We start from the raw sequence: 19,642 nt of genomic DNA, 5'->3' as shown, positions 1-19,642 counted from the left end.
GACTCATTGCTAAGTACCACATTAGATGCTGCAAACCGAAATGATGAAAATAATGAACAGATAATTGATGAATTATTTTAACACAGTTCATCATTAAGATATCTGTGGTAGGTTTTGGTAGAGGGTAAGGGTGCAGAAGAATTCTACATGGTGGCTGAAGTATCAAGGAATGTTGCGTACTTAAACAGCGATTTAAAAACACTCTAGTCTACTACGATTTGTGGCTTCAACGTTTTTATCCACCATATTGGATCTGCAATCTTGAATTCAAGAATTTTGACCTCAGATTCGTAACCAACGACCCAAAATACCCTAGTAAACAGCTATTTGTGGCTACATTTAGGAGTTTCGTGTTTTTGATCCGCCATATTGATCCTCCATCTTGAATTCTAGAACTCTCACCTCAGATTCGTAATCAGCGATACGTGAAACCCATTATATCGTCGGTGAGACCAAAACTGTAGGTATTTCAACACATACGCGCAACTATAAACTACAGTAATATGAAACATCCGTAAAGTAATTCGCGGGGGGAGGATATGTGGGGGGCAAAGGGCGGTGTCAAGTGGGGTAGTTTGATAGTCTAACATGTGGTTGTTTGGGGTCCTTGTTGAGTTGATTAAAACAACAAATTGTTTTACATGCTGAAATCAGTTCAATCCCCCCCAGCTACTTGGAGACGTTTCTTTTGGGGAAGGAGTGGATTTCGGTCTTTGTGACCAGTGAGACTTTTGATCCACATGTTAAGAACTATCAACCAGCGAAGTTTCAACAACATTAGCCGAAAGCCACCTTCCATAAGAAAAGTGCGAGGTCCTTTCTAATTGAAATCAATCGAAAGCGTGTTTTAGTCTTTTCAAAAATTTTGCTGCAAAAACGAAACAATTTCTAGTATTAAAATAATAATAATAATAATAATAATAATAATAATAATAATAATAATAATAATAATAATAATAATAATAATAATAATAATAATAATAAATGACTAAACATGTGATACAGCCTTTTCGAAAATTCAGCTTCTAAACGGGAAAAGGGAGATAATTTTTACAAAATTAAAATTTTCGGTTTTATATTTATTAAATCTTCACACGTGGAGAATGGACACTTTTATTTGTTCTATTATAAGCATTCGTCATTTCCTGTAGTAAACATACTTAAACAAACCTCTAACTGTCAAATTTCGTTTGGAGGGGGAGGGGGCAGGAAGTCGTTTGGGGGACCATTCTCCCATCTCCCGCTCTAAACGACATCCCTAAGACCTTTATGTGAAAATAAATGTTGTTAATGGTCACCTCTCTAACCAACTTGACCTCACCTCTGTAGAACTTGCATTTTACCATAAGATATTCATTGCTTATTACTCTGTAAGTTGACTACTTATCTATCTTGGAATTTGGCCATATTGAAGTAACTATATTTCTATGTTGCTAAACTCATCTCAGTAGGTTTGACACCTAAAACAGTCAACAATATACATATCAGCCATTTCTTAGGTGATATTTTTTGTTTCAGAAGATCAATGAACCCAACGAAAAAGATCTATTAAGAGTGATTCATCCGAAAATAGATGAGGCGATGGCACCGGGCATTCCTCTTTATATCCTTTGGTTTGAGTGTATGAATATTCACCAATTATATTCTGCTATTTTAAGACATTTGAGAGCTCAGTTCAGACGAAATTAAGCACTTTTGTTTTCCTCGCGTTTATTTTTTTCTTCTCAAGACCACTGGTACAACTAGCTTTCAACAAATGAAGATTGGATTCATGTAGCAAAGCGTAAAGAAAGAGAAAAAGATAACAAATATTCTGTTGTTTGCTGATCAACAACAAAACATAGGAATGTAGTGTTTGCTTATTGATAAGTTCGCCGCCTTTGATGTTCGTTACGTACATGTTAGCTTCATGGATATACGAAGTGCTTACCAGAGCAGAATATTTTATCTGCATCTAAACTTTTGCGAAATGATTCATGGACTAAATAATATACCGAATATACCGGAACGTTTAGAAGGAAAGTCAATATAGAAATTAACAATATTTAACTCACAATGTGCGAATGGAGAACTAAGATAGATATAAATTACACACAACATTAGTTTTTATATTCCAAAATAACTTTTACTATTAATATATACTAATATTTATATGTAGGGGCTGTGGTGGCTCCATGGTAGAGAGTTCATCTCTGGTGCATAGAGTCCCTGGTTCGATCCCAGCTCGCGCCAAGTGAACTTTGTGGTAGATAAACACCGTGTGCGTTGATTTTCTCTGGGTTCTTTCGTTTCCTCCCACTTTCTTCATTCCACCGTTTCATTCATTTTTCGTCATCACCGTCTCCTTTAGCCTAGCTGGCATAATCGTGGGACGTAAAACTTAAAGAGTTCATTTCATAGTATTATATATAATATAATAATTAATATTTAGATAAAATTGTCACATTAAAAATACGCTTGCATTCTACAATAAAATTTGCTACAAACTACAAATATTTTCCGTAAGTTGGCTACCTGCGCAAGTTGACCACTTTTCAGTTGAACTGATGGCAGCCAACAACATAGGAAGATATCGCTTTACTTAACTTTGGTATGTACTACAACATTCATAAAAACTATTTTTTTTTTCAGAAACTAACGTTCATGACAGTCATCATTGTTTCAGAAGATCTAACAATTATTTCTCGATAGAATTCTAGCGCACATAGGCACATAATTTTTATTTGTTTCAGCAGTTTTTTTTTTGAAAGTATAGATATCAGCACAAAGTTAAACGAATAATCAAAAACTTTGAAGTAACTGTGCAAAAGGCAATTTGTATACTTCATATTTAAACTATATAGTGGTTTTGAATAGAATAAGTAGTTCAAGTAATGAATAATATATAACTTACGTTTGGTACATCACTTTTTTCTTAATAGCTTCTAGAGAAAGTCTCGTTGCTTTAATCAGTGCTTCAAGGTTTCTCTGATTAAACGTTGAGTAAAGATCTAAACAATCATTGATTAAAACGTTTACGTCAGAGAAATCAGTCAATTTGTTGTAATCAACAGGAGCTGAAATGATAGAAAGAATAACACTTTATTTTCTAGAAAAAGTGTAAAAAGCTTATTATTTCGCATAAATAGGATGATCTATTTTACCCACTAATTTCAGTGGTTGAGTGCAACTACCAACATCAGTGTTCAAGTGAAAGGAAAATATACTTACAGAAGCTGAATTAGTATTAAATGTATAAACAATTAAGAATACAGGGTTTGTCCGGAAAGTAATAGGACTGAGTCGATTTAAAAAAAATTATTGAGCCAATCATTACTATTCTTTAAAAACTTTCAAAATAGGCTCCTTCTACATCGATGCAGTGCTGCCAGCGCGATTTCCAAGCATTGAAGGCGTCACGGAAGTCATTCTCCGGAATAGCCTTGAGAGCCGCGGTGGAAGCTGCTTGGATCCCCTCTGTCGTCTCAAAATGCTTGCCTTTCATCGGGCGTTTCAGACGAGGAAACAAAAAGAAGTCCGGGGGGCCACATCTGGGCTATAGGGCGGCTGCGGAAGCGTTGGGATGCCGGCCTTGGTCAGGTAGCTGTTCACAAGAAAGGCGGTGTGAGCCGGGGCATTGTCGTGGTGCAGCTTCCAGTCGGCTCCGGTGTCTGGTTGGACCCGATTGACCCTTCGTTTGAGTCTCTTGAGCACTTCCACGTAAAACTTAGCTTTGACGGTTTGTCCAGGAGGAACAAATTCATGGTGGACGATGTCTTTGATGTCAAAAAAGACGATGAGCATCGTTTTCACTTTGGATTTGCTCATTCTTCCCTTTTTTGGGCGAGGAGACGCCGGAGTGTGCCACTCGGAAGATTGCCTCTTTGTCTCGGGATCATACTCAAAGATCCATGATTCGTCACCTGAGATTACGTTGTTCAAAAATTGGGGGTCACTTTCACACATGTTCAAATTTTCTTGGCACAATTCCACTCGCCTCAATTTCTGGTCTTCAGTGAGCACTTTTGGGACAATCTTCGCGCACACCTTGCGCATTTTCAAATGCTCCGTCACAATTTCATGAACCACAGTTTTTGGTAAATTTAACATCTGGGCAATTAAACGAATACTTAGTCGATGGTCTGAGTTCAAAACTTCGCACACACGAGTCACATTGTCGGTGTTTGTCGAAGTCGAAGGTCTTCCAGCACGGTCTTCATCGGCGACCTCTTCCCGGTCCTCCGAAAAGGCCTTGTGCCACCGAAACACACCACTTCTTGCTAAAGCATCATCTGGGTAAGCCTGCTTGATCATATCAAACGTTTCTGTCGCAGATTTACCGAGTTTAACACAGAATTTAATCGCGTACCTCTGCTCTAACGAACGCTGCATTTTCGGCTTGCACCACTCACAGAAACACGTCGCGCGAAAAAGCCTGTCCTGACTCTCCGTGTGCTCGGAGACAACTGACCAGCCGCTCGTTCGTTAGCTAGGAACGCCCTCTACCGGATCCAGTCGGTGCGCGCACGCTCCGAAGTACAGTCATGGCGGAATAAAATCAGTCCTATTACTTCCCGGACAAACCCTGTATAAAGAACATATACACTTAAAAATTATATCACTTGTTACCAGGGTGCGAATTGGAGGGGGGATGCCAGGGATTTCCCCCCGTGACAAAAATCTTTCCCACCCTGGAGAAGAAAAATTTTATCCCTGGCAGGGATAACTTTCCCCCCCTCTGGAGTATTTTTAAATGGACATAAAGATAAGATAGAAAAGATAGAAAAAGGGAACAATTCTCACTTTGCGTAGCTAACCTAAATATTACTTGAGTGAAAATTTATGAAAGATCTCACATCTCAACTGTTTTGTACTTGTTAGTATATATATATATGGGGGAGGACTGGGTGCGCATATGGGTGAAATTCATCCCCCCCTGGGAAAATTTTTCAATTCGCACACTGCTTGTTACACAGATATACAAGAACTTTATTTAGTGATTTTGAACTTTAGAGAAAGCGCAATTCTATTGTTTTCTTTCTTCTACCTACTGGGACTTTCTATTCTCAGAAATTCGTCTGCTCAAGGGACAGGCCTTGTTTGGTAGTAAAATTCTCTTCGATATTGTCACTGCCCTTCACCTACGCACATCAATGGAACGTATCACTCTCATTGTGGTATGGAATGTTCTCATAATGTGCATATTTTTTTGAATCAGGGGCGGATCCAGGACGGACTTCTGGGGGGGGGAGGTAATACTGCTACTTAGAACTACTTTTAAGAGCTCCAAACTCTGGGATGGGTTTTATCTATATATAAAATTTAAAAAAAAGTTTCCTCTTCTGAGGGGGGAGCGATTGCCCCGATCGCCCCCCCTGGATCCGCCACTATTATGAATAAATAGTGTTTTACAAAAACAGAATCTCCCTACAAGATTGACGATGTCACTGGTCTACAGCAAACAAGAACTGTGAATGTTTCAATGTTGTTGTAAAATCGAAAAATGTTGCTTGTGTATGTTAATCTGAACTGAAGAAATGAATTGAAGATGCTCCTGATGAATGGTTGCTGACGAGACACTTATTCTATTCTTTTGAATTTTCTTTGAAGCACAGTGATTTACTTCTTCAATGAGTACACGAACTCTTCCGCGACCGTATAATATAATATTGGATTGTACACGCAATATCGCATACTTTTCGCGTGGTGAACCGTGGTACCGGTATATTTAACTAGAGCCAAAGTTTCTAATTATCGAAATGTAATTTGTGGATTTTTTCAGTCTTTTTTTAACTAAAAGAAAAGAAATTCGATATAAGTTAAAATATTTTTTATTCCAAGATAAAGTGCTAGTATAATTCGTGTAAGTTAAATTTAGTGATGTTTTAAAGTAATATTTACTGTTTCATTGCATTTTGGGTAAGCTTCAGTTTTTAGTTTTAAGTATTTCTTCTACACATGTTCTTTTTTAGTAATACGAGAAGCATACTGAAAGTCGTGAGCAACATGTTTTCACAACCGTAATCTTTAGTTGTAAGTGAAACCAAGTATATTATCTCAATCTACAGACCTTTCTTTTTTTCCAGACGTTGACGTTGACGTCTGTTGCTAGCACGTGGCCACAGACAGGATTTCCAAAATGGCGGGCAGCGATGTTTCGTTTCGACAGCGTGTTGTGATTGAATTCCTTGTTAAAGACGACCAATTTGCTTCTGAAATTCACCACAGACTGCAGCGTGCTTACGGAGATGTGTGCACGGGTACCAGTAGTGTTGGGAGGTGGGTGAAACATTTTAAGGATGGAAACACGAGTATTGAAGACAGGGCCGTGCCGTGGAAAATCAGCGCCCGGGGCGACAGTATACGACGGCGCCCCCATACGTATACTTCAAGTAATTTTTCTTATCTTTTTCCTTTTTTCTCCCGAATTTTTCGCCCCCTTACTTCGGCGCCCGGGGCCGTCGCCCCGCTCGCCCCCCTAGGCACGGCCCTGATTGAAGATTAGCCTCGCAGCGGGCGCCCTCGAACTGCCTCTACGGAACGCAACAAGGTAAGAGTTGATGAGCTGATTAGGGGAGATAGGCGTATCACTATGAATGAAATCGCTGCAAAACTTGGCGTTGGACATAGTGCGGTGCAAGAAATGATTCACAGCTTAGGTTATCAGAAGGTTTGTGCCCATTGGATCCCACATTTATTAACCGAGGATCACACACGTCACATACTAACCATTGCCCAAACCCTTCTTCAGAGATTTCGACATGAGGGTGATGACTTTTTGACAAGTATTGTGACTGAAGATATAAGCTGGTTCCATTATTATGAACTTCAAACAAAACGACAAAGTGTGGAATGGCACCACTTGAATTCATCACCGAAGAAGAAAGCGAAGACAGTGCAATCGGTAGGGAAAGTTATGGGGAGCGTCTTCTGGGATGCACATGGTTGCATTCTGGTTGGCTTTATTGAGCCTGGACAAAACATAAATTCTGCCTGCTACATCCAGACATTTTTGAAGCTCCGTCGTGTCTTGTGTGATAGACGCCCTGGAAAGAAGATCATCCTTCAACAGGATAATGCGCGTTCGCATACTGCATGTGCCACTATGGAGCAGATCAGGAGATTTGGGTGGGAAACACTTCCACATTCTCCCTACAGCCCCGATGTGGCACTCTCAGCCAACCATTTTTTCGGTTTTGTGAAGGAACAGATGTGAGGCCGTCGCTACGAGAAACTGGAGGATATTCGGCAAGCAGTGCGTCAGTGTATACAGGCAAGTGGAACAGAATTCTATCGCAAGGGTATTTTCAAACTTGCAGAACGATGGGGAAAATGTGTGCAAAAAAATGGAAACTATGTGAAAAAGTGAAAGAAAGGTCTGTAGATTGAGATGATATATTTGGTTTCATTTACAAATAAAGATTATGGTTGTGAAAAAATATTGCTCACGACTTTCAGTTGCAAGGGACCCTTTCAGAGCCACTTGCTGATTTCTTATATATATTTCTATTATTATTATTATTATTATACATATATATTTCCCGGTAACTATATATATATGTATGTATATAACTTGAATATATACTTGTATATTTGTAACTACAATATAGGTATAAGATAAACCAGCGCTGGTTTCAAAGGTAAAAGGGTCTGTGATATATATTTTTATTATTATTACTACTACTATTCATGTAAGATATCTTGTATTTACCATATATAATCCATATATTAATATTACATATTTTTTTCTACAGCATATAAACGAAAAATAGAAAATTTTCCTCTTTTACAGATAACGAATGCTAGTTGAAAACATTGTCCCGTTGTCGGGACGTTTAGGATACAGTCAGAGGGGAATGGGGATCTGTTTTAATTTAGTTTTCTTTTATTCCGCCTATGCCATCTATATATATCAATGGGTGTTTTATTAGAAAAACAGTTGGATATCTTTCCGAACCTCTCATATATATAGAAGACATTCTCTTGTGGCGGGGAACCATTTAGTGCTTCGAATAGCGGGGGAGCCAGTTTTGTCCTTCTCTGGCTCCATTTCAGGGGATGGTAAATCCTTGGTGACAACAGTCTAAACGATAACTGTCTTTCGGGTATTTTCATAGTAGGCTGAAAAGTTCATGTATAGTGTAGTGAGTGGGCAAGTGAGTCCACGGGGATAGCTTAGAGCTAAATTTGTTTTACTTCTCTATCTAAAGGAAATATATGTTTTTTATTTTGGATAAATGTTAGCTCGCGATTTCACTTTAAGCATTTTAACATTTAGTGACTGTATAATGAAATTCCTTTTAGATATATTAATAATTAAAATGGTAACATTAACTTATGTCAAATATATAAGTGCATATTGCGTAATTATGTATTTCAACCTATTATACAAATTTCCAAATGTAAGAAGCAATTTATAATTTTTGAATAACATTTTTATTCTTGTTAATAAATTTTTAATAATATCATCCTACTCTTTATCTAGATACCTTTGTCAGTATTCAGACCTGAATTCTTATCCCTGATATAGAATGCCTCAAAAACATTTCTTTTAATTTAAGAGGTGCTTGGGGTCCCGGGTTCGATCCCAGCCCCCGCCAAGTGAACTTTGTGGTGGACAAACACCGTGCGCGTGGGTTTTCTCGGGGTTCTCCCGTTTCCTCCCACTTTCTTTATTCCACCATTTCACTCATTTCTCATTATCACCGTCTCCTTTAGCCTAACCGGCATAACCATGGGACGTTAAACTTAAAAGATTTAAAAGATTTTAATTTGAGAGATAGCACTTAGCACTATGTAACAGAGCAATGTCCTGATCCATGTGTTTAGGTTTTCGTAAATGTTTAGAGAATCCTAGAATAGTGTCTTTGCCCTCCTTAGATTCACTATAATATTCCTCTCAACTTTTCTTCTTCTTCTTTTTTTTCGTTTCAATGTAGGATTATTCAAAACCACAAAATGCCTGATAAATGCCACTTCGTGAAAATTTGTCAGCAAAGTAGCCTTTATAGTGACTCAGGCTCCTTCCCAAATTAACAGGTGAACTTTTTTTTTTTTTTTTAATTTTTTTTTTTACCTATTTTAACTATTCTGGATTGAAACAAGGAAGTAATAGAACGATACTCATTCTTGAGTTCCTCTACTCTTTTTGCCGGACTCAATTATTTCATCCTTAATAATGTTAGATGTGTGTCTCTGCGATCCCAATTTTAGTAATGTTTCTAAAATTCTTCTAACACGCCTGAGATTGAAGACAATAGTCTGTATACTCTAAAAAAGATATTGATCCAGATATTGGCTTAATCTGTCAAGGGTGGACGGATTTCTTATGAGCATAAATATTAGTAGATGTAGGCTTTTTTGTAGTTTTGCTTGGAATTTATTCTGATTTCTGTAAAACGTTAGGTCTAAAAAGTTATTAGCATTATCTTTCTCCCGTTCACCGTAAACTTAATTTTTGAATTATTAGCAATTATTATTAGCAACGAACAACATATTTTTTTGCGCCATAAAAGTTAGTTTTTCTTGATATTTTCCGAAACTATTAATGAGAATTTATCCTTAAGAATCTCATTTTGTATAGCTTGTCGTATTCTATCGACTGATATCTGTTTTGTGTAACAGTATAGTTCAATAAAAAATAAAGTTTAAGAATTAATTATACTTTTGGACTATATCTCATTAACGATACTGTGTACTGTAAGCTTGCTAGTTGTTTGACTAGTTGCTAGTATCATAATGAAAAAGGTGTACTTTTGTATTATTTTTTGGCTACTTGCTGGTGTCATAATGAAAAGGGTGTACTTTTGTATTATTTTTGGCTACTTGCTAGTATCATAATGAAAAGGGTGTACTTTTGTATTATTTTTTGGCTACTTGCTAGTATCATAATGAAAAGGGTGTACTTTTGTATTATTTTTTGGATACTTGCTAGTATCATAATGAAAAGGGTGTACTTTTGTATTATTTTTTGCCTACTTGCTAGTATCATAATGAAAAGGGTGTACTTTTGTATTATTTTTTGCCTACTGCTAGTATCATAATGAAAAGGGTGTACTTTTGTATTATTTTTATCTTAACAGATGGCGTGGTTATCGTACAGCATCAATTTTTAGATTTACAAAAGATCGTTTTCCAAGGAAGCTACACATGAAGATTTATATTGATCTGTATCATCAGCTCGATGAAATACTGTATACATTATTTGGTATATGTTCCGTCTGTGGACATTTTTTTTACCCCTATAAGAGCTAATAATATTGTACAATATATTGAAAGAGGTATAGCTTTTATTTATTAAAGATAGTATGCAATATTACTTACTGCTACCGCCTTCTTCTCCGGCCTTCTTTCTAGTTAGACTTTTCTGCATCTCTTCGGGATTCATCCAGTCATATTTAGTATTTTCAATTTCTGGTTGATCAATAGCACCTAAACACTTATTAATGAGCTCGATAACTGCATCTTCAACTGCCTGAGACTTGACTTCAAGATCTCTACCTATTTGAGCCCGCTTTTTATTATTCAATTCTATGAATTCAGCAATGGTCACTGGATCCTGCTCTGGGACCGCAATAAAATTACCAGTTGCTAAAGACTCCAATACTCCTTCAATTCGAGCTCCCATCATATCAAAAACCTGTTTTTAAAAATATAACAAATTTTACAGTTTATAACAACACAAAAGCAATACAAAACAACTATTCTAAAGAATGAAAGGAAAATTATTAAGGTGAGTTGTTAATTATTATTCTAAAGAAGCATAGGAACCTTTCAATAAAGTTTACGTTATTTTATAAATTTTAATACATAGTTTCTCTATTTTTAGTAATAGCTATAGATTACTCACCATTGATTAGACACTCTACAGCTACACTGAACCCTTGCTGTAATAATTATGTGTCTCATTATCTTGTTTCACCATTATCTAGTTTTTTCTAAAATTATGGAAACTATTGTTAAAGATCAGCTATATAAATATATGACTGAGCAAAACATAATTCTTGAAGCTCAATTTGGATTCAGATCTGGGAAATCCACAATTGATGCAGTAGAATCACTAACGAAAAAATTATGAAGTTTTTGAAAATAAGGGTTTTGCTCTAGCTACATTCTGCGATTTAAGTAAAGCATTTGATTGTGTAGATCATAAAATTATATGTGATAAGTTAGCGTATTACGGATTCCACAGTAGCAGTTTAAACTTTGTAAAATCCTATTTAAATGAACGTAAACAGATAGTCAGTGTTAACAACATGCATTCAAACATCTTAGAAGTGAAATATGGGGTACCGCAGGGTTCTGTTCTGGGTCCGGTACTATTTTTAATAATGATAAATGATTTGCCTCTAAATACTAATACCACATCAATTCTATACGCGGATGACACTACGGTACTTAACATAAATACAAGCTTTGAAGAAGTGTATATAGAAGCTCAAGCTGCATTAAGAGAGGCAGCGACCTGGTTTAAAAGAAATGGTTATGTGCTAAATCAAGATAAAACAAAAAAAAGTAACCTTTAGTCTCAATCACTGCAATGATAGAGGAAACTATGATGTATCTGAGGTTAAATTTCTTGGTATACGTATAGACAGCCAACTAACCTGGGAACAACATGTCAAATATGTATGTACAAAGCTCTCCCGAGTGCTCTTTCTGTTAAGAAAATTGAAAGATACAGTTTCTTATGAGTATCTGAGGAATTCATATTTTGCATTTTTCCACAGCATAATTGGATATGGGATTTTGCTTTGGGGTAACAGTAGCCAAGCACATGATGTTCTAGTTTTGCAAAAGAAAGCCATCAGGATTATTGTTGGAACACATGATAAAGAACACTGCAAACCACTATTTATCAGGCTTAAGATAATGACAGTAGTTAATGTATATATTTATCAAGTGATACTTTACACTAAGCAAAACCTGGCAAATATGACACTCAGAGATGAAGTACATACATATAATACTAGATTGTGTAAGAAAATTGATATACCCTTCACTAGATTATCGAAGATCAAAAATAGTTATTTAGTTATAGGACCAAAGCTATTTAATAAACTAACATCTTCCATACAACAGCTGCCATTTAAGGTTTTTAAGAAAAAGTTATATGACAGGTTAATAACGAATCCATTTTACTCGATTCAAGAGTTTATTGAATGTCAAGACATTGTGTCCTAGTTTGCAGTATCACTTTATTTCAAATATTATTAGATTGTTCATAATAATATTAACCAATAACTGATTGTCTGTATGTAATGATTATTTTATATATATATCTGTATCTATAGCTATGTATATTTCATTCGGACGTTGTCTATTGCCTGTAAAGCTCAATGACAATAAAATATTCTATTCTATTCTATTCTATTCTATTCTATTCTCTGTATTTAAAATACTTATATGAGAGTTTGAAGTTAATACTCGATTTTTAATATTATAAACTATAAGCATGAAGTATATACTACGAGCACGGACGTCCCTGGTAGGGGGACAAGAAGGACATATCTCCACAATATTTTGTTGAGCAGTTGAAATTGACCAATGCTGATAAATATGGAAGAAGTACAGAGAGGCAGAACAAATTAATTTATATGTGTTGTTAAATATTAGGTTGGTGAGATTGAAATATCCATTTGACGTGTGGCACTTTTAATGGATGTATAGGTATATATGTATTTAAAAAGCTACATTTCTTGATTAGTCAAAGTAGTTTCGGCTTCAGTCATACATTTTTGTCTTTGCTTAAACAGCAATGATTAACGATTGGATTTCATAACAAACGATGACTAGAGAAAGGAAAAATGTGTAGAAAGTTGATCTGCGAATTAAAAAAGGAAATCTACAAAGATATAGAAATATACAATAGAAGTAAAGGTGACAAGAGGAATTAAAAAGGATAGAGAAATTTTAATAATATATATGAAGATAAATTTCATGGAAACAGAAGGTAGCAAATGAAAACTACTATGATAATATAGAAACTTAAGATAGAAATGAACTTTTAACGAGAGAATTGTAGCTTGAGAAAGATGGAAAGAATACATTGTGAAACCGGATGATAACAAGAATAAATTTTACATCTTAGATATTAAAACGGAAAACGAAGTAAATGATGATGACAAAGGAATTGGGGTGCTAAGGGACAAGTTCAAAAACACATAGCGAAATCAAGGACGAAAAGGTAGACAATATACACCATTTCCTTAAGAATACAGGAGATGAAGGAAAAAGAAATATTAGAAATGTGTAATCAAATCAAGAATGTTATCATAAGACTTCTTTCAGAGAGTCAAGACTTTGTATGAGGACTATAGAACTACACTCCTGCAAGTGCGCTTAAGAACACTGGCTCAAAGTTATACACAAGAAGAAAATGACTGTAGATGGTACTGTTCCCAACATGGCATTGACGAGACATCCTGAACATGTTATACAGACTGTTCAAAAATGTACAACACTCATCTTAATACTACATATAACTACTCCGAGCAGCCCCTCAAGGAACAGATCAGATGCGTAGCTGGTCGTACAGTTGCTGTATGTCTATCTAGGAAATGGTTATTGTGAGCTCGACTAGCGGTCAGGTGCTATCCCATAATGTCCCACAGTGCCCGAGATCCATCACTGTGGGACAAAACAAAACAACAACAACAAAACTCTTCCATCACTCAATATAATTATATTTCATTTGCCTTGCCACTGCAGTCTCTCCCGATATATATCACAGAACATAGAATTCCAGCAAGTGACTCGAATACAAGTACTAAACGAGCTTAGGATAAAAGATCAAAGATTCGAAAAAACTTACATATCAACCAAGTATTTAAAGTTGAAATACTGCAAGTAATATAGGATGACGAAATGGGAAGAGATATTTGATAAAAAAAAAAAAAAATCTCCCAGTAACATCATTTACGAGTACTATCTTAAAGAGTTTGATTGGGAAACACTGATTATAGGAGGTAGACGGACTAATGAAGAAATGGTCGTTACCGCAGAGTCTGAATCGAAAATTAACATGATACCAGAGAACATAAGGAAGAGCTCTGAAAATAATATGAGATGAAAATAAATATGAAAAAGATTAAAGCAGTAATGGGTAGATGATTGAAGCTGTGATAAACGTCTGAGCAAGGCAGTAGATTAGGTGCCTATTACAATACCTACATAGTATTATTAACGTGCCTATATAGTATAAAATGTAAACTTTAAATAGAAATGGCGGGATAAATGGTGAAAAATTCTTAAGAAGATTGTGATGAAAAGCGTACTATGTGAGTCACTGAATGAAGAGTTACAGAAAGGACTGGGATGAAGAGTATTGCATTGTAAGAAGCAGAAACGTTGCACTACGAGAAGACAACACAAAATATTTGAGTTCTGGAAATTTGTACTTTGAGGTGAATGTAAAATTTTGGAACAAAGAACCAATGAGGTACATTGGAAATAATGAATAAAAAGAATATTAATGGACGTAATTAAGATATTGTTGGAGAATAAATTATATTCCGAATGATATGTAGGAGGTATGGTAGAAGGAAAACAAGGAAGGTAAAGAAATAATAAATTAATGGATAGTATTAAAAGTATATTTCCTATGTCAAGGCGAAAGAGTTACCTAAAAACCATATTGTGTGGAAACTTAAATTTATGGCAGTAATGGAAGAAAATTATGGTGAATAGGTGAGATAAGTGATTTTATCACTACTGCACTGAACCTAAATGCAAGGGTCTAAAACTCACATTTTCGGTTTGAAATATCTGGTACGTACAGAAAGCATAGACTGCTGGATGTTCCACTTCATTTTCATGCACATAAGTTCCCTCCCTTACTTATCTTTAATTTATTTGGACTTCAAAGTTCCCTCTTTCAGAAATTTCAAAAAAAAAGTAATTCTCTGTTTCGTTATAGTATTTATAAATCAATGTGAAATATAATCATGCAGCTCACGACTCCATATGCAGCTCAAGACTTCGGAACCCATCAGAAACAAATGAACGACAAATAATGACGGAAATATGTCATGCTTAACCTATCGATTGTATTGGTAAAGGTAATATGAGAATCAATCATAATTCAAGTATCCTAAATTACCATTTACTAATAATTTTGACGTAAATTCAGTTGCGGTCTAATAGCATTGTAATGTTCCCCGTCCCCTCAATTTTAACTTGCCAGAAACGCCCCTGACTACGAGGGGCATGTCAAAAAAGGACACTTATTTTTTACGTGAGGTTGGCAACATTGATGAAGTTAAGCATGCGCAGGAGCATGTACTAATCTTTTATGCTTGCAACAGGAATAGAATCGTCCGAGTTGCATACGTGCGAGTAGCAGTAAGATGAAATGGCTGCCGTAATGTAAAATTCCGCAAAATATGAAGTGAGAGCTATCATACGATTTCTGAACACTAAAAGACAGAATGCAGCTGATATCCACCAGGAATTGTGTAACATTTACGCACCGGCAGAACGAGTGAAGGGAAATTCAGCAATCAGCGGCGTGCCGTCAAGGGGACTAGGGGACTAGGCTAGCCCCCTGGCATTTTAATTAAAGTATTTTGTGATAAATATATACCAAAGAAAACGAAAACATTGTATTTCTCTATTTTCGTAAAATAACACTATTTCAATTGTTCTCACACAACTTTAGTCAGCGCCCGTTTGTTGGGTGCGACATCGAAGTGGAGATCGGAAACGCTCGGGTTTTAATCGGCTTTTCTCGGGGAAGGGAACAGGGTCCAGCCAGCTAGTCCTCATATTATGTAGTCTAAGCTCTAAGCACGGGCGTTCTGTCGTAAGCGAATTTAATGCTCGTTTGCTTTTTACAGTTAATAGCAATTAAATTTACAGTATTAATCTTGACACTTTGAGAGATCTAGTGAAGTGTGAACTTTTTAGATTATCAATATATTTTGAAAATGACCCGAAGAATAAAGTATGGAAGGGGACTCGTCTGAGAAATCGAGTCCCTTGCAGCAAAGCAATGGCGCAAGCAATGATATTACTTCAATTGGTACAGGGGACAGTAGGGGTGGGGATCGGCCGTTTCAGTGTTGTATTCTGGACCAATTATTTATGGTATCATTTGGATTCCTTAATTTTCAAGAAAAGCAACAAATAATAACCAGTGATATTATAGAACAACTCCAAGCATTTCCATTCAGATAAAAATGAAAGATTATATACATAATATCAAAACGAATTATTTTGCTTCTTCAAAATAGTTAACTGCATGTAAGACAAGAAACAAACTGTATTGCTGGCCTTGTATTCTGTTCCACATAGAAAAGGACGTGTGGAATAATGATGGCTTTTGTGACATGAACAATTTTCACAAACCCAAATTGCGCCACGAAAAATGTTATTCACACCTGTCCACAATAACTAAATTGAAAACTTTCGGGAGAACCAGAATTGATCTTCAATTGACCAAGCAATGCAGAAGTTGATTCAAACCGAGAACTAATGAACAGATTGATTTATTCCTCTTGTTTTATGATTAAATAAGAGCTGTCATTTAGAGGTCATAACGAACAGGAAGATTCTGTCAATTAGGGAAACTATATTGAAGTAATTCAGTTACTTTCTAAGTACGACACTAAATGGACTTGCAGGGGCACCCGAAGAAATTTTCTAGGAAGGGGCCCATCTTGATGGTTGCTATGTTGCGTTTGGTATTTCTGGTATTTAATATACGTGGTTTGCTATATTACGTATACATTTTCGTGAACCAGAGGAAGGTCCAGGCCCCACCCTGCCTCTCGTTCGGGCGCCCATGTTGATTTGTCATCTTCACAGCACGGGAGTGTTTAAAGGAACATCAAACAGAATTCAAAATTATATTATTAAATGTGTTGGTGAGTAATTCTGGATAAAATTAAGTCAGAAATAAACAATACACTTTTTACAGCAGTAAGTTGGACAAAACTACGGATATTGCAAAGATTTCTCAACATTCAATCGGTACGTGAAAGACGGAAATATTCATGAAAGATTTATTTGTTTTGCAGATGTTACTAGTGATTGCACTGCGACTGCTCTAAGTGAGCATGTTTTTCAAGTTCTCTCTCACTTTAATTGTAAGCAAAAGCTTGTAGCACTAGGCTATGGATGGAGCTGAAACATTTTCTGGACATTTGAACGGTTTACAATCTTTTGTGAAAAGGTGTTTGAGTGCACTCACCATACACTACTATGCTCACAGACGCAGTCTCGTTGTTCCGCAGTTTGTTAATCACATCAAGGAATGTAAAATATATATATATATATATTTTTTTAAATAAGTGGCATTCGAAATTTCTTTTCATATTCATCGAAACGCTGTAACGCGCCTGCTGAATCAGAAGTAACTAAGCGATTTCCAACGGTTGCCAATATAAGATAGAATTACAATTCCAGAATTGTGAATGCAGTAAATGCAAATCAAATATAACTCTTACGGTGTTCTAAGAACATTGTAGAAGATTCAGATAATTGCGACACCGAAGCTTTCATGACTACAAAAAAATGTGAGAGTTTGAAGGATTTCGATTTTGCATATCTACTAAAAGTTTTCAGTCATTTTTTTTTCGTGCACGAATATACTATTCAACATTCTTTAAAGTAAAACCTTGGATGTGAAATATTGCATCCAAAAAGTACAAAAGATGGTATCTCAACTTAGAAATGCAAGAAACGATTTTGATGAGACTTCTAGAAAAGTAGAATTAGATGACAACGGGAACCTTATAATAAAAGACGTAAAGTAGATGACTCAACAGATCCAAAAATTAAATATGTGCGTCTTTACAATGACATTTTTGATACTGTGATTGGACAAATGGAGGTGAGATTTCAAGATCTCAATGAGTTAGAATTTCTTGAGCTGTTAGATTTCAAGAATTTTTAGTGCTTGAAATCTCGATTTCCTGATTGCTTGTTTTTGACCTTCAGTCAAGTTACGGGAGTATTTTTTTTTTTTTAATTTTAACAATTTGCGGAGTAAATTAATATAGGTTTACAGACTCTTAGATTTTTCAAATAAAACTGTGACTGAAATTACCCATTTCCTGAAAGAAAGAGGCTTGGTAGAAGAAGCGTTTACAGAAACATAAATTGTGTTGTTTGGTGTCAACAATACTAGTCAGGACCTCCACTGTACAGCACACATTCTCTTCGAACCTAGTCCTCTGTGAGAAAAGTCACTGCACGACACTGTCAGCAATGGTAGAGAGGGTGTCAGAAATGACGTTTAACTGTTCATGACGATGAGCATAGCGGAAGGCCTAGTGTTCAGATGGACGATCTAAACAATGGCGGCACTCTGGTTCTCTTAAAGCGAAGAAATTCTAACAAACACCATCAATTCACAACATCATGGCAACCATATTTTGGGAGCAAATCGGTGTGATTCTTGTGGAATTCTTGGAACCAGGACGAACAATTACAGCAGATGTGTATTGTCTAATACTGAATAATTCACGACGTACCAAAATTGGTGGAGAGGAGTGCTACACCCTGGAATTATTCTAATCCATGACAACGTCCGGCCACACACAACTACTCGTACTGTTGAGAAAATTCAAAGATTTCGATGGAAACTATTCAATCATCTCTCTTACAGTCTGTTGTGTGACAAAATTTATTTGTTCGGAAGAAAAAAAAAATATAATTAGCTAACGTATGCCTCTTGGACAGGTGACACTGTCTTAGGTGCATATTAGCTGGCTATCTTGTTCTCTGACTGACGTAGTGGACGGTGCTGCCACCTACGAGTTTTCGTGGATGTGCAGCAAACCTCCCCTCTTCAGTTGGAAAAACTGGGTAAGGAGAAGTAGGACTACCTTTATTTTTTCTTAGTAGTTTAAGCATCTAAAGCATGTTGTCTATGAAATATTATCGTTTTTTTGGTGCTTCGAATCACATCCAGTGTATTTAGTGTGTTGATACTAAAAAAGAACAATGGAAAATAAGTTGTGTTATCAAGAAAAGGGAAAATTTTGAATGGAAATAATTTCGACAAACCTGTTTGACCAGCTAGATTTATGTTAGAATTGGACCAAGTAGATGTTAAATTACCTGAATTCTTGGTATGTATTCTTTTTATTATTATTTGCATGGAGAAGAATATGGACAATTTATGTTGGGTATAAAGTACTTCAAACGATAACATGCTTCACAGACATTCGAAATACCCATTATTATTTTTTCTTGCGGATAGTCTAAATTACTTGAAACCTAAATTGAATCGATATTATGTTTTGTTGATTACCTCAAAGAGAAATTATCTATTTAAAATTTGTTGTTTTCTATTTTTGAATTATTACAATAAAATTTGTTATATTCGTTTAGTTGAAAATTTCATGTTTACTTTTGCTATTAATCGTGAGAATACACCACAAAACGTACTGTCCGAGAGGTTCTATATTATTCATTATAAGAACCTGCAACAAGTCCCAACCTTGCCTCCATCAATCTCTTTCTTTTCCTTCAACAGAAAAGGTGGCTTGCATCGAAGCATTTCGAGTTCAGTAAAGTATTCAAGACATGAGTTCTAGACTGGCTGTGCTCTCAGCGGCAGATTTTTACACAGAGGATATACGGAAACTTGAGGCACGTTACCAAAAATGTCTGAAGGTTTATGATGACTAAGTCGAAAAATACTTGTATATCCATC

The 19,642-nt window shown here is 35.9% G+C and overlaps 1 protein-coding gene across 1 annotated transcript in view; it reads right to left on the bottom strand.

Annotated features, from left to right (window-relative positions):
• kl-3 (dynein heavy chain 8, axonemal kl-3) overlaps positions 1–19,642 on the bottom strand; it is a 555,080-nt gene that overhangs the window by 440,852 nt on the left and 94,586 nt on the right. Inside the window, exons 14-15 of the mRNA XM_081731423.1 lie at positions 10,303–10,618; positions 2,894–3,056 (exon numbers count right to left, since the gene is read on the bottom strand). Of these exons, the coding sequence (XP_081587549.1) occupies positions 2,894–3,056; positions 10,303–10,618 (479 nt within the window). The remainder of the gene's footprint in view (positions 1–2,893; positions 3,057–10,302; positions 10,619–19,642) is intronic.

Source organism: Thermobia domestica, chromosome 11 (assembly GCF_964235325.1).
Source record: "Thermobia domestica chromosome 11, izTheDome1.hap1.1, whole genome shotgun sequence".
Classification (NCBI taxonomy): domain Eukaryota; kingdom Metazoa; phylum Arthropoda; class Insecta; order Zygentoma; family Lepismatidae; genus Thermobia; species Thermobia domestica.
This window is presented reverse-complemented; position numbering and strand designations above follow the sequence as displayed.